We start from the raw sequence: 20,988 nt of genomic DNA on the forward strand, positions 1-20,988 counted from the left end.
GGGCTATCAGATGATCTTATGACTCCTGGTGCAGGGACTGAAGAAAAGATACTCTAGGGTACCTCAAGATCTGCCCAGTTTTGCATGCCAGGGAATCATTTCAATCTAAACAATTACAGTGCTGGGCTCTCTGCTTTCTAGTTCACCTTCATTTAAAAAAAGGGATTTTTCTAAGGAGGGCTAGAAAAGGGTAAAGAGGAGAAAGAGGAAACTTCACAAGTGGATGGCAAGACAGAGGCTCCATATAAATTAAATTAACACTGTGGAGAGTTGTGATTCACAGTTGTTACAAACAGCTCTACCAAGGTCTCCCTCTCATCCTGGGTCCTGATTTCTTGCAAGACCTGCAGAAACCCAGTGTTCTGTGAGCCATCATCTCTCCCCATGACCCACCTGAAACGAAACAGCGCAGCCCATGAGTGCAAACCAACCTGCTCCTGGAGAAGGACCAGAAGGCTTAGGCCACCCCTTCCCTGCTCCCAGGAGGAAAAGCCATAGGCCACAAATGACCTTGTATTTTACCATGAAGGTCACTTGGTCACTGGAACTCTTCAAACAGAAGTTGCTCAAGAACTGCCATAAATCTTTTAGCTGTTATAACATGAAATGTAACTTCCCACGGTCTCAGAACCTTCTTAGGTTCTTAATTCTCAGAACCTTCTGAGAATTAAACATCTCGAGCTGCTCCCAACCACAGAGCTGCCAAACAAGGAATTTACCTTATGACTCTGCAGCTGCTTTATAGGTGAGAAGTGGCAGGGCTGCTTCTGAACCTGTTAGTTTGCAGAGCTGCCCATTCGGCTGGAGCAGATCTCCTTGCCTTCTCCTCAATTCTCAAGACACTTTGCACTCTATTAAAAAACCCAAATACATAAACCCTCCCTACCCAACACCACCTAGGACAAGGGAAACACCAGAAGACTAAGAATACTTTGTGTTTTTAAAACTCATTGGCACTTCAAGATCTTCACAGCACACCTCTCTTCCCATCCACTCCCACCTCCTGAGATCCACGTGGCAGTTAAATCAAACCAAGATGATGGCAGCCCTGAGCAGGTCTGACATCTCAGCAATGAGACACTGAGTGGGGCAATGTGTTTTTTGCTATTGGCTTCTGTCACATAATTAAAAAAAAGACCAAAACAAATTACCTGTATCAGAGAAGTAAGAGTATCTTCTGCCTCTGCTGTTACTTTCTTTGCACATTTTCTGTAGTGCCACCTAAAGAAGAGCCTTACACTCAGGTCTGATATGATTTTTCTTTTCTCCTTATTCCTGTTCTAGGTAACATCGTAATGATCAATTTTACCATTTTCATCTTGCAGGAGTATGTCACATTAGTACATTTCTCATGTTCCTGTCACACAAAGTATCTCTCCACACTTCCGTTTAACTATCAAGTACAAAGGTGTTTTTCACATAGAAAATATTCACGACCATTATAACTTACTTTCCATCTACTTTGCAACAGTACTGTGGGACTCTACAACCAGTTTAAATTAGTCTGCTGAAGTTTCCTGTCAGCATCTCATGAACACACCAATCTGTACAGATAGAAGAGAAAGTTTATCACAATCAGCTCTACGGACTCCCCACCCAAACACCTCCAAATTCTATCAAGTTTACAGGTGTCCTTGTATGGCATTGAGTTTCTACAGTCCATGAGAAAATTCCCTTCCCCCACATTTTTGTAAATGCACCTTCACTCGTTCCAGTCACTGTATACATTGCCTGCAGTACATGGAGTGCTCCCCTCCCACGCTGCCACAGCCCCCGTGGGAGCTCTGCAAACACATGAGGTAACAACACACACCCTGCTGTGTTCCCGGCAGGGTCTGCCCATCGAGCTGGGGGTTTGCAGGCAGCAGAGCTATGAGCAGGATGAGCACCAGCAGAAACACCACATTTAAAACATCTTTTGTTCACTGCAAGATGTAGCTAATGAAAATAAACTACCTGATGTCTTCTACTCCAATTAAACCAGCACAAAAAGCTGCTACTAAACTAATCTACAACACTCCCATTTACTATTTCACTCCCCTCTAAGGAACAGCTCTGAACTTCTGATGCAAGTCAGATAAAGCCACTTGATCACAGCACAGTTTTTTATTAGCTGGTTCCCACCAGACGGGCACAGCAGCCCTCTCACAACAAAATCAGTAACAGAGAATCCTTACTGGAAGCTCAGAAACATGTTTACTTTATATACAAGAAAAACTTATTTACAACAATCAACAGTAAACTATGTACAAAAAAAAAATACAAGAGACATTGCCATGGTAGTCACTGTATAAATTAACATAATAAATAGGAGGGAAGCAGGTCCCATTCTTAAGGCACAAAACCTTCTTCCCAAGACTGTACAGGGATTCACTTGCTTCCCTATGCTTTTGACAGGATCACAGGAATGGCGGGGAGACCCCTGAGGAACAACAGTCGGTGGACAATGATATGAACATGCAGTCACTGCTAACAGCTGTAGAAAAGCATCATTTTTCATCCTTTCCTTTTTTTTTTCTTTTTACAGTACACACATCTTAAGATACAAAATATTTCTTGTAAACAGTCTTTATAAATCAGGTCGCTAGTATGCACATTTTTAAATAACACTAAAACAATGAACGAAGCTCCATTCGATTTGGGTGCAGAAACATTCCCAGGACTGGCACTGAAGGCCTTGGCAGAGCTGGAAGCCCCCAGGCTCCTGTGCAGCCCAGCCAGGCAGCACCTCTGTACAGCTCCCTCTGCTGCAGAGTAGGGGGCAGGAAGATCCCCCGAGCCAAAACAGACAGGCTGGATCAGCCCTCGCGAAGGGAGCCCAGAGCAGGGCACCACTGGCAGCTGCTTCACAGGCCAAGCATCCCTTGAGTCCCTGTGCATGCAACCCCACCTAACCCCAACGTCATCCCCAGAATCTGCCATCAAATATCCAGGACCGTGCCAGAGCCTGAGAGAACAGACTGAAACCTCTTCCTAGAAGGAACCCTATGCCCTGCTCATTGCAGCCACTGCCAAGGGGAGGGATGAGGAACAGAAGGTGCCGCGTGGCTCTCCCGGGAGTTGCATTTTTTAAGAGACTAAACACTGTGTGATATGTGCAGTCCTAGCTTCTCTCAAGCTGGTGTTTACCTGAGACTGCTGGACAGTCTCTTTTTTTGGCAAAGCAGCAGATTTTAATAATTGTCTTTCCTGAGTTTCTCTCCCACAAAAGAATTATCAGATGCCAGAAGAGGAACTCGGAATAATGTACCCAGGAGTTCAGCTCCCTACTCTGCAGATGGCTCTCACTGTTCAACACAAATTGCCTTCATCTATTCACAAAATCTCTGCAACAGAAATCTGCATTATTCCCAGTGAGACACACAGAGCTATGGCCCTTTTGTTAGATCTATACCTTAACAAATATTCAAAGGCACTCAGGTTAAATGTGGATCCCATTTTCTAGCTCTTAAAAGAAGGTAGAACTCCCTCCCTGCCTCTGATAAGCAACAGACAGGAATATACTGGCTCTCAACCCTTTGATAAATGTGCATGCACACAAAAAGGATCTGAAGGCATTGACACAAAGATCATAAAAGCAAAAGAAATGAAGATGGGTCTGTGCAGGCATCATCACTGAGTAGATGGCTAATATTGACAGATATGGCACGAATTAAGGAACATGCCTGAACGTAAAAACTCTTTGGATTCCTCTGTTGCTCTGGGCAGGAAGAGTAGAGAGAAGCTGTTTCTATGGAGGCAATAATTTAATCTCTCAGGGATTATGCAAGCAAGGCAAGTGCATATTGTTTATGCATCCTTAACCACGAGGTTGCCTGGGGAAAGTTCAGAGCAAGAACAGCTCCTTCACCACAAAGAGGAACAAACACAGATCTCACCTCTCCTCCAGAGTTCCCACCTGCCTCACTCCCCTGCTGCACTCTCCTGGGAAGGCACCCGGATGTCCCAGCCAGGCCCGTTCCTGGGACTGTCAGGAGGGAGGATGGCTGCAGCCTGCAGCTCTCCTTGGGGGAGGCTTCTCACTGGCATCCACACACTGCTCTGGGCATCACCAAGCAAGTGGAAAAATCCAGTATGTCTGCAATTCTTATTGACCTGATGCCTCAGGAATTCAATATAGTGAGGGAGGTCTGTACTGAGAAATAAAAATACAGCTATGGAAGCAATTGCCAATGTATGGTAGGAAAAACAAACTCAGGGCAAAGCTGGACGTATTTCTTGCTCAGTCCCCACAGTATTTATACCAGAAATGTTTCTACCTGGATCAAGCACATTTGTCTTCTTTTACCTTCTCATGAGCAAAACCTGTCACTCACCAGGCTGAGAGGAGACATGTGGGTGACTGCTTACAACAGACAGGGAGAGCTGGAATAATCCTTGGTGAAATACTGGAGAATCCAGTGGAGTTTGCCCAGAATGAAATCAGCCCAGAGCCTTTATAAGCTGTCAAGTCTTTACATAAGCTAACTTGACTGCTTGTTGTTAGACTAGAGAGGTGATATCAATTTGATAAAAATCCTTACAAAGAAGAATGATGTCCTCAGGTAATGATCTTTTATGCCATTGTGTACGTGGTCTATTCTGTCTACAGCCACAATCAGACAGGTGCCACTCTGTAATAATAAAAAAATAAAACACACACAAACTGACAGAGCAGTTAAAAATTTCTGCTGTCTCCCAACTTCTACAGCACTGGCTGTTCTCAAATTTCCTTTGCAGTGATAAACATGGTGATATAGCTATCCATGCTGGTCTTGGGCTTTAACAGTCACCCAGCTGAGGCCAGGCACCTAGAAACTCTGAGTCAGAGGCACGAATTTTTCCATGCTACACTGTTGATGGAACCAAAGGCAATTTATCAACATACTTCTGTTTTCATTAAGATGCTCATGTCCTCAGTAACAATCCTCCTTCTCTCAGTGCTCTGATGTTTGAGAAGACATGGTATCTCTCTCAGGGGTACTGAGCCATCCTAGTCTTTTGGTATCACCTTGGAGTGAAGGAGCAAGGCAGCAAGAGAGACAAGCAAGGTGGAAAAGCCATTAAGACCAAGACAGGTGAAAAGATGCAAGTATTAGACATAAATCACATATTTTGTGACAGAAATAGTTTTCTGCACTGCAAGCTGAAGAAAAGAAACAGCTCTCTTGTTTGTGGCCACAGAAGTGGCACTAAATGGGCAGGCTGTTGCCCATCATTCTGCTCCCTCCACCAAGATGGAGCAAATTGTCCTATATCTCACTTCATTGTTACACTTCCTGTGCCGCCCAAACATCTCATTAGCTTTCCTCTCCCTTTTATCTGGCCTCCTGAAGATGAATTCAGAAGAGGGAATGTCAGAGCTGATCTCCTGCAACCTTCTGGCTCTCCAGAATTTCGTCTTTTCTTACTACCAGAATTTCTGAACAATTGTTTGTGATGCCTGAACCCCTGATGATGTACCATTGCCCCTGGCTGGGACAGGAGAGCCAGGCCCAGTGGGAGGCCCGGCCAGCTGGTGAACCACATGCATTGTTTGTTGCAAAGGCATAAGTGAGTGAGAATCACTGATATTCATCGGAGGAGGTCTGTACTGGCTTTGAATTTTGGATGCAAACTGCATGCAACTACAGGTGTATTAAAAAGGGAGCAGCAAGACAAAAGGACAAGCTTTGTCCCACTTATATACGCTAAATACAGGTGTGGCACAGAGATGAATGGGAAAGTTTTGGGTCTGAAGAGACTGTCAGATGCTCCTGAACTAAGACTGGCCAATATATCTTTTGCCCTGAATTATTCTACTGTGATGAAGTTATCCAGTAAAGGTAGCTGTGTTGCAATTCTCAGGAGTCTTGCACTGTCACTGGAACCAGAACTTCCCACATCAGAGGACACGGCTCTTCAAACAGCGAGTGCGTTCCCTCCGGGAGGCTCTGCCGACTGCAGATCAGGTGCCTCTCCACTGGAAGCAGCCGTACCCCACAGGAAAAAGTAGCACCATGCTTGGTTGATATGAGCTCTGAACAGCTCCAGCTTGGCTGCTCAGTAGAGACAGTTGTGAGCACATCTGCTCGGTGAGGTGACTGCTGTGCAGTTAGCGGGAATGGTAGACACAGGCTGTGAAAACAGAGGCTAAGCCTCGCTGGCAGAAGTGCTCCGGCTCAGCTCCTTGATCCCGTGCAGGATCCTCTTCATGTGACCCACTTTGGTCACACCCAGGTCCTGGAAGGAAAGAGAAAACCTTACCTTCAGAGAAAGGCAGGGGGGAACTCCAGGTGGCCAAGCAATGGTTACAGACTAGTCAGCCAGTTACAAAGAGAGGAGAAAACCAACCAGAAAGATAACAAACCTGAGGGTTATATACAGCACTTCCAACCACAAGTCAAAAAGCTACTAAGGATGCAGAGCAGGCACAGAGAAGTGTAGAGAAACAACAGCAGATTGTTAGCCAGAAACACAAATTGCTTTGGCTGTCAAAGACTGAGAGAACAGAAAGAGCACACAGATCAAGGACCTAAGCTAGCAGCCAAAACATGCAGGAACAACCAACCAGTCACATCAAATAACTGGTTACCATGCAACAAAACCCAGGCTGCAGCTGGATGGCATGTGGAGGGATCAGCTACACAGGTCACAGCAAACCTCCCAAAGGGAACACAGTCAAAATCACACATGAGATCCAAGGAGCATTCGACAAATGCCACAAACCACTTCATAAGTGTTTTCCTGCTCTATGCAAGTGACCACAATGATGACATAAGTCTCTTGCACATACAAAGCACTTTCAAGTTCTCTCCATAGAGACAGCATCTCCTGGTGAGGAGATGAAAAGCTGTGCAATGTGATTGCTAAGCGCTATTAAAAAAGATTCTCTCTGTCTATGAGCCTCATCAAAGGGCACAATCACTTTTTCTGGTAACAAAGAAGTGTGATGATCTATTTGTCCAGTCACTGCACAGTAAGAACCAAATTCTGCCAATCACAGCACGTTCTGCAAAGATGGGACAGTAGCCGAGAAGTTGAAAAGTTCCATCATTAAAATCAGAGACTCTCAAGAACACTATCTGAAATCTGTATGCTGGACTGTATCACATCTCTAGAAGACTGTGGCAGAACTGGACAGCTGGTCCCTCAACTACCTCTTCTACCTCCCCACTATTAAAAACCAGGTGACCTAAAACAGTGAGAAAATAAAACGAGACCGCAATGACCCTGTTCGTCTTGCCAGGGCACTGGAATGAACAGCAGGCAGACCACTTCCAAGCACATTCAGCACAGAAGTCATGCAGATGCAGCTGGCTATTTCTCATGAGCCAACCATGAAAGTACCTTGAGGTCCCTCCGCTCGAGGTGCAGGAGCTCAGAGCCCCGGACGTCATGGCGGATGAAGATATCCTTATACTCACAAAGACTGAGATGCTCAAGCCAGGCCGCAACCTCCTCCGTTCCCCAGAGGTGAACTGTCAGAGATGGAAAAGCAGGAGTGCATTGAGTACCCAGAATCCCAGGAGACAGTGAGAGATGAGGACACCACAGCACTGAGTGCCAGAGGAGGAGGGCAGCCAGGACCACAGCCTCAAACCAAGGGGAGGGCAGCATGACCTACGATCTCAAACAAAAGAGGTAGGACAGAGAAAGGTAAGAGGTGTTCCCTTAAGTAGAGGCTTGCTGTGGTACAGCCAGGAGGAAGTGCATGTTTGTTTTGATGGGATTGGATATGTTTTTTAAAGTTTACCTCCATGCTTTAGAAGAGTCAATTCACTGATACTCTTCTGTGTACAAAACAAAAGGTTCATAAAATACATGATAAAGAATCACAGCACAGATTACTTTGCTATTATGTACAATCACTTGTGCTCAGTAAACAAAATGGTAAACTCCCCCTTGCCTGAGGAAAAGAGGAGGAGTTTAGAGGTTTAGACTTCCACCTTCTTGCACAGCCTCTAAATAAGAGAATAATAAAGTTTCCAAGTTCTGGGAGGCAACGAATGAACACCAGCCTGTCAGACAGAAGGAGACTGTACCCACAACTCCATGGCAGAGGACAGGACCCAGGAGCCCACAGAACAGGTAGTACTTCTGAATTTTAGAAGAAAGCCTTCATAAAGAGAGCACAAACCAAAAATCAACTAACCCAATTTGGAGAGAAAGTATCTTGAATGGCAACTTGTTGATTCATGGCCAGTTTTTATCTAGTTACCAGTAGGATTAAAGGTCAGGGTGCACCTGTGGTGATGCTGATGCCCAACCAACTAGACATGAAACTTGATTAAAGCCCGAAGGTGAATCAATGAGAAAACAACATTTACCATATCACAGAGAATGAGCAGTGAAGAAACTGGAGTTATGCGGACTTGGGCCCCACAGTCATTTTGATACTTAAAATGCCAAAATCCTCAAATTCACTTCCCTAAACATCCCCTGAAATATCCCTGGAAATATGTAGAGAGAATTCTTCAGAGGGTACCTCCTGTTCCTGCTCAGGAATGTTTGCGTGGTACTGGGGGATCATGACTCAAAAAGGAGCAACAAGCTACTCTGCCACATGAAGACGACTGAATAGACCTCCAAGAAAAGGCAGATGCAGGTGAAACAGGAGGAATATGTGAGGAGACAGACAAAGAAGAGGTAGTGTGACAAAGAGACACAGTGAATGAGCAGACTGGGTACCCGGCAGTCCCATGCTACTATGAGTCTCCTTATTTTTGTTGTTCTTCTCCTTTTTAAACTTGGTCACCAGGCGGAATTTGCCACTGCGGCTGCGTTTAGAATAATCCAGCATCTGGTTCTGCAAGAACAGAAAGGGAAAATCAGGCTCTCAGCTATAAATTGATTGGAATGAATCAAGAGCAACAACCACTGTCAAGCTCAGCTCCGCGACCTTGTAAGAGAGGGGAAAAAAAATTCTAAACTCATTCTGATCAAGAAAGGAAAGGAAGCAGAGAAAGTTGATCCCATGTCAGCCAAGGGATCTTAGCAGGAAATTACTTTCTTTAGCCCTGGGGAGCTGAGTTTCCTTCTTAATGACGTTTTCTCACATCAGTCATACAGTCACAGCCAACTAGGGAAAAAGAGAACAGCTAGGGAAAAAATAGCCCTGGTTCTCCTCACCTCCTCATCACAGGGCTCCATAAGCTGCCACAGCCAAGGGATGTCTGCCAATTTCCTCAGCTGGAGGTCCATGTCTGCCAGGGCTGCCTGGAGCTGCTCCTTCTGGGGAGGATCTAATTGCTAGATCAGAAATGGAAACAGAGCAGAGTTAAAACCACATGGTGGAACACACAGTCAGGCCCTTGCCTCAAAATCCCTAGCTAACAAAGCAGTTCCTCTTATAAAAGGAAGTGCACAGCAAGCACTCTGTCCAGACCTTACCAAGTCAACGATTCTCATCTGTTCTGAGCTCCAAACTCCACAGAGTCTACCTTGACTGCTCATCATGCCCATGTAGCAAAATCATCCTAATTCCTGGATGATAACATTTAAGCTGACTGTAGAGTTACAGAGACAAGGAAGCCCAAGACCAACAAAATGTTATGCCAAGGTAACAGGAGGAGAGGGGAGGAAGTGAGAGGTTGCTTTCCTCCTGCTTTGTGCTCCTTACCAGAGCCATCTTGCCTGCCAGCAGCAGCTCTGTCTCATTGTGCAGGGCTTTGACATTATTCACCAACTCTACCACGAGGCTGCAGTTCAGACCCTGCAGGGAAGCAATTCATGGACAAGTTAAGCCTGATAGTGCAGAAGTCTGAGCAGTCAAAAGGAAGAAGTCTTACACAAGCAGGACCTACTTTTGGTCAATCAGAAAGGAAAACCAAGAGCTATGGAGCGAGGACAAAATGGGAGATGCCAAGTGAGCGACGTACCTCTGTAGACTTGGATTTAGCGTAGACTTTGTCCATAGACTTGGAGCTGGCATTGACAGCATGGGCAAGCTCCTGTTCCATGTCCTGATAGGACTGGGCTATTTCCCGAATGCTAAAGAGAGAATTAGATTGCATCAGCACATGCTCAAAGCAGGAGATCTCTTCTGACTGGGGATCTCCTCCTAACACCCATCTGAGCGACACGGGCAGGGCTGGGGCACAGGAGGGGCACAGCCCCTGGCAAAGTAGGGCAGTTCTCCCCCCACAGTGAGCACACACAGCCAGATCTCACGGGCACAACTCCAGGTGCATGTTCAATTCTGCAAACAAATTGGGATCAGTGTGAAATACAACCCAGACATTTTAGTATGGCCACGGTGAAGTGAAAGGCAGCTGCACTTAGGGCAACTTAATTAACACTTCTCTGATGATTCTGGGAATTTTCTCTCAGAAGCCCAGACCAAGGTGCAGAATGTCTGACTAAAGGATGAACAGATGAGCATACAGTGACTTCTTCCAAAAAATCTCTGCTGGGCATCAGGGTTACAAGAACCCGGGTTGTCATCTGAGCTCCCAGAGAGGCTTTTGTTTCTTTTCTGATAAAAAGTAATTTATATTCAAAGATAACGGGTTCTTTCAGATTAAAGTATCCATGTTTGCTCACAACAGTAATATTTTTTGTTCATAATGGCCTAAGAAAGTTTATTCAACTTCAAACCTCGTGCAGATGGGACAGTGCATAATGAATGAGGCTGCTCCCAGTGACATGGACCAGCACTGTAGAGGGTAAGAGTGAACAGGAACACCTCTAGGAACAGCAAGTATGACTCCAGGCCCCAAAGGAGGGCTCTAAAACCAAAAGCAGGTTGAGTCGCACCTGTGGATCAGAGCACCTGCAGCTTGACCAAACTGGTTGATCTGAGTGGATTCCTCTTCAGACATGATCTCTGGTTGCAGAGAGAAAGAGGAGGGTCGGGACAACTCACACTTCTGTTTGTCCTCCCAGGACTTGAGGGTGCTCTCAAATGCCTGAAAACACAACAAGCAAACTATCAGGTACCTTGTGAAACTCCTGTAAAAACCCAACGATTGTGCCTACACCTGTAAAACATGTAGATCTGGTCCAGACACTTTTCATTGCAGGACCCAGCTGCTGAGATGCCTAGAACTTTGCTAACTAGCTGGGTGGACTGAAGTTTTCCTTGCCACATGCTTGCTTTGCTTTAATTTTTGTTTAAGCATAGTTTTAGTCAAAATTGGTAGGCCAGTTCCAAGGGCCAGACTAGTAAAAATCCATCCATTTCCTACTGGTGACAGCCTTTTCTTTGAGTAGCTCTATCACCTCTACACTTCACTATTACTGTGACACCTCAGAGCTTGAAATTAAAAATGTTCAAGGCTCCTCCATATCTGGAAGTAAATGGTGTTTCCCTAGGAACTGGTGGATCAGAGCTAGGACCTGTCCTGTTTGCACCCTTACTGATATTCCTGGCAGCAGCTAGTGGTGTGGCAAGAACCAAAACAGATCCAATGCAGAAGGATCAAAACTGAATACAGTGAGAATGAAAACTGTGGAGCCCTGTGGTAAAGTAATCCCTTCCCCTACTGCCCCTCCTCCAGGACTTTGTCAGGCTCAGTCAGCTCTGTCAGCTCAGTGCAAGCTACCTGATCTCAGTCCTGCTGATGACTCTTCACTGGTCCAGATGAAGCCACATAAGGGAATTTTTTTCCATCTTCAGTTTAGGAAACTATATATCCAAAATCACATTTGAAAAATGTTACCAAAGGTACAGGGTCACATGCATGAAGAGAGGACCCCAGTTCATCAACTGAATAGGACAGGTTTGCTCTGTGAAGGAAGGGGTGTGCCACGATCATCAAAAGGACAGCAGGAAAAACAAGGATAAGCCCATGGCCACGACAAAGTTGCGTGTTGCTCTGCAAAACTGGAACCTATTCCTCAGTAGCAATTCCATGCCTGCAAAATCAGGTCTGCAGGCAGTGAGGAATGGGATGGCACAACCATAGCCATGGCTTCAGGTGGCCCAACACACAGCACACTCACAAGGGACTGCTGTGTCCTCTCTACCTCTTGTGCTTCACTCCACCTTCCCCACCATACCCACATATAAGCTGCCTCTCCTTTTTTCCCCTCCCTTTACCATTTCAGCAGGAATCGTGTTCCCCCTTGCTCTCTCTCTTCAGACTAGATATAAGAAAGAAATTTCATATGATGAAGGTTATGAAATGCTGGCAGAGGTTGCCCAGAGAGGTGGTGGCTGCCTCATCTCTGGTAACATTCATGGTCAGGGTGGACGGGGCTTTAGGTAGCCTGGTCTAGGGGAAGGTGTCCCTGCTCATTGCAGGGGGGTTGCATTAGATGACCTTTAAGGTCCCTCCCAACCCAAACCATTCCACGGTTCTATGATCATTACCCACAGCGGCTTTGTATGCCCACCTTTGCTTTCTCTTCATACTACCATGTTTATAACTTCCTGCCTGTATCAGGCCGCTTTCACTTTTTCTCTTTGCTCTTCTCTCTTTTCTTGTAATTCAGCAGAGGAGTCTTTTGCAGAGGACCTTGATTTGCTCTGGAAACTGGGTAAAGGGGCACTGTGGTGCAAAGTGTCAAGAGCTGCTCTCAACTGTTTATGCGTGGACAGTCACAGAATTGGGAGGAATCATAAAGCCTGTTTGTGCCACAGCAAAGCCTTTATCCTCTCCTTTGGCTTACCCTCAGTCAGTAAATAAGTAGTAAAAGAGCAAGGAGGCTTCCTTATCTGCTAGTACTCATCAGATATATTTGAAAATTATGAGACTGACAAACACTTCTGAACAAGGCATAAGATGCTGCTTTACATGGTCAGTGAGGTATGAGCCACATACTGAGCAGTAATGAGAAATTAAGATATTAACCATCTGAATCTAGACAATCCGTGGTAGTTGGTGAGGCAGGCACCCTGTGGGAAAAACAGCATGCAAGTGTGTTAAGAAACACTGTCACCAGGCACCTAGAAAAGGAAGTAAAATAAGCTTGCATAAACAACCTTATTTATGCCAATTCCCAAGTGGTGAATGCAAGTCTGATCATATTCTTTCCCAAAAGTTTTATGGTGTGTAACAAAATATGCTTCTTGCATTCACAAAGATAACATTCACGTGTGGCTGTTGCCACATTCTCCAGAAATATGAGACATAAAACCACGCGTGTGCTGCAAGAGTGTATGCAAGACTGCTCTTACCCTGTCTCGGGTGAGGGTCTGTGCCCTGTTCTTGTGAACAATCCAAATGTAACCTGGAGGCTGGATCCAGGCCTCTCCATCCACTTGCACGGGAACTCCCTCTTCTCCAAGGATTGCTATCTTCACCGTCCGACACTGCAAGAAGTGACCGCATCAGAAAAGCTCTGAAATGTTGGTTTTCCAAAAGCATGAGCCATTCTCTGTCTTTGCAAAGACAGAGAATTCTTTGCAAAGACAGAGAATGCTGTAGCTTTGGTGCTACTTGAGGCATCTGTGTCTAGACAGCAGGGCACACCTTGCCCTTGAGCAGCAGGGAGCACTTGCTGTGTCTTTGGATGAAGCTGTATTTGAGTTGTTGGTCTAACTCCTACCACAGTGAACGCCAGCAAACAATTCCATGCTCAAATCGCCCCTGAATATTCTCATTTCCAGCCCTGGTGGATGCTCTTTCCATGGACCAGAGAGAGCACAAAGGAGGGCTTTACTGACTGAAGCTGGCTCTGAAGTCACCAGCTGGAGAGGGGGCAGGCACGGAGAGCTCACGGAAGCGGGTGATACCTGTGCAATGCGGTGGTGCTGCAGGTTGATCACACGTGACACTGCCATCTGCATGCTGCCAAACACGGCCACTACCTCCAAAATCTTGTCATCAAAGGAAGGGGCTGTAAATGTCTGCCAGATACAGGGGAGAGAGAATTCAGATGACATACAGCTCTGTTGAAGAGGTTTCCTTTAACCCCTTACTGGTGCAGATCTGGGGGTCGGCTTTCAAATGTGCTCTTTAATCTGTATAAAATTAACAAGGCTCAAAGCTGACAATCTGCAGTGAACCAGCAGGGAGAAAAAGGAGGCTTGATAGTTCCACTGTGCTTCCAATGGCTAAAGTATAATGCAGACACACAGGCTATAGGACACAAGGCAATAATTATTCTTCACAGAGTAGGCACTCCTTCAAGAAATACAATAAATACAATGTTTCTGAGTAAATCTACCTGCCTTTAATTCAAGGGGCTTTACTTCTCCACCAGCCTATGGTGACAAGGTCAACCTAAAACACTTCCTGCAGCTCCAAATAGTCTGGTGATGTTTCTACCGAATCATTACAGACTGCCTGGGTACAAAGCTGCTGAAGACTGAATTTCAGTTATCTTACCCACTTCCCAAAGAAAGTACAAGCAGACAGGCCCCTTGACCTCTTCTTGCAAGTACTCTTCTCAGGGGCTCTGACTTCAAAAGCAACAGTAAGTAGAAACATTTCCTGGATTGCCTTAGAGAATACTCACATCATCTTCCTTGGTTCCCCCCCAGAAGTTGGTGCCTCCTGCGTAGCTGGGGATGTTGAGTACAGCAATCCCCTGGAGACTGGGCAGAGGGATTGGCCTCCCATCACACTGCACAGAAAAGAAGGCAACACTGCTCTCAGCCCAGCAGGAGAGAGCCCCTCCTGCCAGACCACATGCTCTAAGAACAGAAAACAGCCAACACAGCTTAGTAATACATTAATTCAGGTTTCTTCCTGTTTATTTCTGACCTAGCAGAGTAGAACATATCCACTCAAGTCTCAAGAGCCACGCCTCTTTTGGCAGACATGGATTTTAGAGAGATACTGTTGCTTCTTTTCCTCTAACAGGAACAGGGAACACCTGAGAGGCTTGGCAAAACCTCGTGGTTTATTCCTCCAGAAAGGGGAATAAAACTCATGAAACACCTATGTGATGAGGGTCTCCTCCTGCAAGTTACCTGTTTATGTTTTATATGGCCTATACAACAGTAATTTTACCCAGTCAGATGCACATTACAGCACAGTCAAATCAAGAGCTTTCCACTGCACCTACTATCTAAAATGATGTGTTCACATTAGATACCACATGTACCATAACAATCCATGCTGAACACTGAGCTGGGAAGAGCAAACACTTTCCAGCGAGGTGATACTTCCCTTATGGTCTGAGAATACAAGTTATCCTCCAGAACCAGGAAAAGCCACTTTCAGTTGTATCAGGCAGGCAAATGTCACTAAGTAGAATCACCATGCCAAAGTCACAGTGCCCGAAGGAGATGCAATTAGGCATCCCAGTTTTAGGAACAGAAGAGCATGCTAATTCCTCACCTCCAGCAAGACTTTCTGCTCCAGGTTTTTATACGTTCTGTGCAGCAGCTCCTTGGTCCCCAACACTCCGTACCACATCATGTTCTTTGTACGACTTCTAAGGGGGCAAATCAAAAGAGAAGAAGTCAGCACAGACATTTACCCTTTCACCAAGAAGGAAGAAAAACCTCACATCGAAATGATACCTGCTATGTCCTAAAACACAAAGGTGCTCTGCTTCCAAAAGGGTCAAGCACTCCGAGTGGTCACCATATGTGTTAGGGAACTTCTTCCCTTTAAATACGTGTCAGGTAGGAATTGAGGATGACTGAGTAACACACGCTACCAGAACATACACAGACTCCCCTGGCACAGAGCTTGTCCATCTCATACATCAGGACACCAACAGTGTTTGGCTGTATTAGCTCAAGTACAGCAAATGTACCAATCCTGGGCTACACAAAGCATCCTGCAGCTGCCCAGGTATTCAAAAGGCCAAACCTGAAGTTTGTATTAAGACAGGATCAAGGCCAAAAACAGCCTTTGTGGCATTTGTGCTCCTCTTGTGGCTAAATAGCCCAGGAGAAAAACCTTTGAGATGACATAAAAAGAACAAATGCACTCAATTTACACCAACATAACTACTTAAAGACCTTATAGCATAATAAATCAGTAATAAATCAGTAATTTATCTCCTCTGTCATGATTTCAAGCCTCGAAGGAGATTATTTACACAACACACCTATTCAGCACATGTGTACACAACCAGCTTCCAAACCACACAGAAGAATGAAGTGGTTTCAGTCACTTCTAGCATCAATCCAAAGGTCAAAGCCAAACCCACCTGCATTTCTCTGGGTGCTCATCACGTTTGTTGTTGAAGTCCAAAGAAATCTTTGCATCCAGTCCAATTCCAAAGTAGTTATTCATGACACACTTCTCTGTGTAACAGTCACTGTCAATCAGAACAAAGCTCCCATTCGTAACTCTGGGTACCATTTGATGTGTATCTCACATAGAATCCCAGAGTCACTTAGGGTGGAAAAGACCATCCAGCCCAACTGTGTCCAATGTGTAACTGCGTGTCTAACTCCATAAGCTGCCATTCCCTGCCACCTAGTCATGGAAGTCTGGGCTGCTGCAGCCTGTTACTCTGCTCTGGAAACTAATCCACTTCTCCTGAGGTCTGTTTGGAAATGCCCACTCCCTCTCTTCAAACTCCTGCACATACTCACAGATTTTCAGGCTCAGAGTTAAAGGGATCGGCGTGAATCAGCAACCGGCTGATGACAGAGCTCCCAGGCAAAGAACCAGACATGCCAGCACGGATATCTGTAGGAAAATTGACCGTGGAGGAGAGTGCAGCTAATCATAAGCAGAAAACAGGTAACTGCAATCTCCAAGACAAGATAACAAGAGTTAATGTATTCTGCCCTGTCATTTGTGGAGAAAGCAAACAGCATTAGTGCTTTCTTCCACTCCGGAGGCTTAGCTCTTTTGACAAGCAGAAGGATTTCTGGGGCTGCCTGCAGGGTTTCTGCCTGACAGTGTATTGCCTAAGGCCAGCAGCACAGTTGTACAGGAACATGGAAAAGGGCAATAGGAGTGTGTTCTCTGCAGCAGCCTTTTTGTTCCAGGGTGAGACACGCAATGTCCCTCCTCCAGTTAGTGGAGTAAGAGTAAAGTTATTATCCAAGTTGCTCAAGAACTACTGTCTCCTGCTTCTTAAATTATCAACTGGTGACCCACAAACAGTAGGTTTGTCAGAGAGAAAGGAAATTACCTGCCTCTAGAAGGGGCAATTTGTACAAGCAATTTGGAGGAAGAGGTGGAAGGACACTGCCACAGTGATGGGGAGAAGTTGCTGCTCAAGATGTGGGAAGTGGGAATTCTGCTGGGTCTGTGCACTTCCAGTGACTTCAGTTGTCACATGAAGGGACTCCCAACCTATGGCTGCCACTCTTCAGAAACATTTCTCATATCCCCCTTCTCTAGGTTACTTTGAGATCAGCATCTCCTTGCAATTGGCACCTAAATTCTGCCACTTCACAGTGTTAATGATAATCTGTGTCTAGGTCTTAGCTACAAACTGGAAATTATAGCAGCTCACTCCAAGCCTCCTCTTGAAGTTACCCATAAGGGGATTTCTCTCCTGCACAAAAGAGCATCTGGCAGGACAATTTCATGTTTTCTTGTGGGGACTGCAGCCTGTGCTACTGTCACCCATGCTCCAGCTGGCTGCCTCAGTGGGAAGAGGTGGGTGTTACACTTACTTGGGTAGAGGATTTTTGTGTTCAGCATTGGCAAGTTGTCCCGGTTTCCTGTCTGGGGAGGAAGAGATGCAGAGCTGCCCAGCGACAAACTTCCTTTGTTTATTAGTCTTTCGCAAGGAGACTTGGAGGCTGTAAAACACAACACAAACATGGCTATTGACAAACAATGCTGTGATTCAGACCAGCACAGGGCAGCACAGTCCAAGCAGCAAGACTGGGTCAGGACTCACTCAACAGCAAAGCACTTGAGCCACCAGAAAACAAAGAGTTGACAGAACCAGTCATTAAGAGACAGAGACATTATATATGTGCTCACAGACTAGAAGCACCAAAATGCCACATGAAAAATGTTACAAATGGAGATGAAAAAAAGCTGGTGCCAGCAGCGTAAGACAGAGTATTTGGCTCCCAATCAACACTCAGGGAAGTTTCAAATATATCTGCAGTGCTCAGGGATCTCTAACAAATTACTCAAATAACACAGTCATTAAAGCAAACTGGCTGCTGTTCTCTGTCATCTGCAAAGGATGGCAGGGAAATGTCGCCAGGGAAATGACATGAAAAATGCTCAAGACCGTCCTTGTCCAAGCACTGAAAGCCAAGAGAACCCAGATTACTGGCTAAGGTGCAAGAAAATTCATCACTCCTAGGCTCCATATGCTACGAGCACAGACCAGCCATCAGAGAGGTAGCAAAAGTGGGGTGTATAATGCACAGGGTACAGCACAGAAACATGCAGGGCCTGAAGAGCAATCATGCAAAAATTAGAGAAAAACACAACACACCAGGTAATACATGGAACACCACCTTCCCTTTTTATAACTAACACAACTGGAATGCACAGGCAAGACCTGCCTGGTGGTGGCTCCAGAGCAGTACCTTTCCTCCTCCCCTTGGACACTCCACAGCTGCTGCTGTGTGATGACTGCAGGGACATTTTATCCTCGTTCCTCAGCTCCTTGCCCTCCTCAGAGGATGACAGACTAAGCAGGAAACCCTCTTGCTCCTGGGTCTGGGCATTTTGCTCATCTACGGCTGTATGGAGAGAGAAAGTAGGTGAGTTTCTCACAGCTCTTCCAGCAAGGAATACCTCCCACTGATGTAAATAAAAACAGGGTGGGACTCTACATGTCCCAATTCCTTAAAGGAAAGAACAGGAATAACAAAAAGCTCAGGTACTCAGACATCTTGAGATGTAAACTGTGTTACAGGTGATGGGCTTCCATTTATTTGCATTTAGATGTTGCCAGGAATTCCAACCAGACAGACATGAAGTGATTAACGAATTTTCTGTTTGTTTAATCTGTAGTGGCGCAATAACATCAGCCACTTGAAAAGGGCACTTAGACACATATAATGGAGGAGGAAGAAAATAGCAGTTGGTAAAAACCAATTCAAACAAAGGGAAGAATCAGATTACATACTTTGGAAGAAGAAAAACAGTTTGGAAAAGTTGAACAAACACATCTGAAATGTAACTGGAGTTTGCTGGAGAGCTGACATGATATAAACACTAGCATGTTGCCTAAAGAAATCAAAACTTCCTTTCCATGTAATCAACAGGCCTTTTCCTCCCAAGCAGCCCTTCCCAGAGCACAGCTCTAAACTGACCACAGCTACTCTACCAGCTCCTGGCCTCCACAGGGGGACGAGCTCCCCTTCTTGCAGTCTCTTCCCCTCCCTTGTGCTGACTTTGGAGTTCCCCAAAATTACCCACAAGGCAATCCAACCCACCAGCCCATCAGAAACAGAAACACTTCAGGCTGGATTAAGCAAATTGCTTGGGCTCCAAAAGAACTTCCACAAACACCAAACTGGCCTAAGGTAAGCAGCAACAAAGTGGGGCAGCAGTGAGGTCAAGGCCTCTATTTCACCAGAAGCAGGCTGTTTGCTCCACTTCCCTCATCCCATCCTACTTCACCTTCAGGATAGGTTGTATACAGTGCTGCAGTGCTGGAAATCCAGGCAACACTGCAACGCTTTGTAACTTACTACACAGTTGTTCATAGTGCACATTTGGGTGTGCCCTGATGTCACATCTGCAACTTCAATGCTTCTACCTCCAGTGACAAGCTGTAAAGTATTTCCTTTGGTCTCAGTTAAACCCTTGTTTATGACTAACATCTGGAAAACTGATGCCTTTCAAAGAAAATAGAACCTTGAGCTATGGGGGGTGTGCCTGGACAGAGATAAGAGTTAAGATGTGGAGAAGAAGGTCACCTGCCTAAGAATTAATAACAGAACAGAACTGATTTCTACCAAAGGTGCAGCATTGTAAGTTTTTCCCAGGGACAAAGCTTGTTCAAGAAGTTCCTGCCTGCTCTTGCAGTTGTGCCACAGCAATGTTTTGCTCTGCTATAAAGAGATTTCTGAAACAATTCAAGTTTAAATGCTTTAAATGCTCTTTTCCCAAGTATTTTCAGATCTGTTTTACAGCAAGGCCATACAAACAGCTGCACTGACACAGTTGTGGTATGGGTGGGGACAGATAGGAAATGCAAATTAACAGAGTGTGGGAGGGCAGGAACTTCCTAAACCAGCCCAATGGGAGAGAAGACCCCTTGATCTTCAGGCTCATTTACCAAGCAATGTGTCCAACAGGTGGGTTTGGCAGAGATGGCACTGAAACTAAATAACCAGGCTTACTGAGTGGCTTCTCTAGCTCAGGAGAGCTGTTGTCAATAAAGAACCCTACTGCCCTGGAACAAAGAAATGTATTCTTCTCAAGAGGCTGCACAAGTGCCAAGCAGGACTCCTGACAGTCACCTTTCTCTGCGTGCTCTATGATCTGGCGAATGGCCTTTTTCAGGCTGTTGGCCCTCAGCATGAGCTGCTCCCGGGGCCGGAATATCTGGGGCCGCGCCGTGCAGGACGAGCCCACCGAGCGCTCGCTCGAGGAGTCACAGGCACTGCCCGACCCATCCCCATCCTCGGTCTCCTCTGCAATGGTGGGAGGAGGGTTTGGCAGAGATGAAGATGCTTGAGATTCATCATTCAGTGTCTTCAGCAATGAGTCCAGCTTCTCCTTCAGGACACAGCACTACAAGGAGAAGAAAAACATTTGAGTAGAAATAATAGTGGCCTGGGTAGCTCATTTTTTTAGTGCCTGCTTTACTGTTGCTGCCCTAGTTCTCTGCAAACAGAGCAGTTTTACATTTTAGAAGTAGAAAGCCAAACAATTTTCAAATTTTACCTTCCTGGCCATGACCTCTGATTCCTCTGAGCTTTCTGTTGCCTTCTCATAGGCTTTCCCTACTCGAGCCACAAAATCCTTCACTGTCTCACAAAGCACCCTGGACAAAGGAGGGAGTGAAAACGAAGTCATGTGAAGCTTGTCACAGGATTTTCACACTGCAGATTTCACTTACAGAAGTTGTCCTCCAAGTACTCACTTGGCTGAGGAGATGACCACTGAGTGTTGGTCAGAAGTCAAAATTTTGGACAAATGAGCAGCCACTGAGTCTTCATAGCAGAGAATCTTCTGCACCTGTTGACAGTCAGAAACAAGTCATTGGGGTGCTGCTTCCCAACACTACAACACATGC

General features: G+C 45.6%; 1 protein-coding gene across 5 annotated transcripts in view; it reads right to left on the reverse strand.

Moving 5' to 3' along the window:
* Window positions 1-1,151: 1,151 nt before the first annotated feature.
* Window positions 1,152-20,988, reverse strand: part of DGKD (diacylglycerol kinase delta) — a 58,641-nt gene continuing 38,804 nt past the window's right edge. For 3 of the 5 annotated variants that reach the window (XM_017826215.1, XM_017826211.1, XM_017826214.1), the window contains 18 exons: window positions 20,836-20,930; window positions 20,637-20,736; window positions 20,210-20,483; window positions 18,323-18,478; window positions 17,444-17,572; window positions 16,406-16,502; window positions 16,015-16,125; window positions 15,192-15,288; window positions 14,365-14,472; window positions 13,640-13,753; window positions 13,082-13,216; window positions 10,717-10,868; window positions 9,840-9,951; window positions 9,581-9,673; window positions 9,091-9,210; window positions 8,650-8,767; window positions 7,309-7,439; window positions 2,091-6,201 (listed from right to left, as the gene is read on the reverse strand). In XM_017826215.1, coding sequence (XP_017681704.1) covers window positions 6,112-6,201; window positions 7,309-7,439; window positions 8,650-8,767; window positions 9,091-9,210; window positions 9,581-9,673; window positions 9,840-9,951; window positions 10,717-10,868; window positions 13,082-13,216; window positions 13,640-13,753; window positions 14,365-14,472; window positions 15,192-15,288; window positions 16,015-16,125; window positions 16,406-16,502; window positions 17,444-17,572; window positions 18,323-18,478; window positions 20,210-20,483; window positions 20,637-20,736; window positions 20,836-20,930 — 2,232 coding nt within the window. In that variant the 3' untranslated portion in view covers window positions 2,091-6,111. Of the gene's footprint in view, window positions 1,545-2,090; window positions 6,202-7,308; window positions 7,440-8,649; window positions 8,768-9,090; window positions 9,211-9,580; window positions 9,674-9,839; window positions 9,952-10,716; window positions 10,869-13,081; window positions 13,217-13,639; window positions 13,754-14,364; window positions 14,473-15,191; window positions 15,289-16,014; window positions 16,126-16,405; window positions 16,503-17,443; window positions 17,573-18,322; window positions 18,479-20,209; window positions 20,484-20,636; window positions 20,737-20,835; window positions 20,931-20,988 lie in introns of those variants that run through there. The other 2 variants (XR_001876637.1, XM_017826212.1) reach the window with 2 other exon arrangements.

This window comes from Lepidothrix coronata, unplaced genomic scaffold, assembly GCF_001604755.1.
Source record: "Lepidothrix coronata isolate B3197 unplaced genomic scaffold, Lepidothrix_coronata-1.0 Scaffold125, whole genome shotgun sequence".
Taxonomy (NCBI): domain Eukaryota; kingdom Metazoa; phylum Chordata; class Aves; order Passeriformes; family Pipridae; genus Lepidothrix; species Lepidothrix coronata.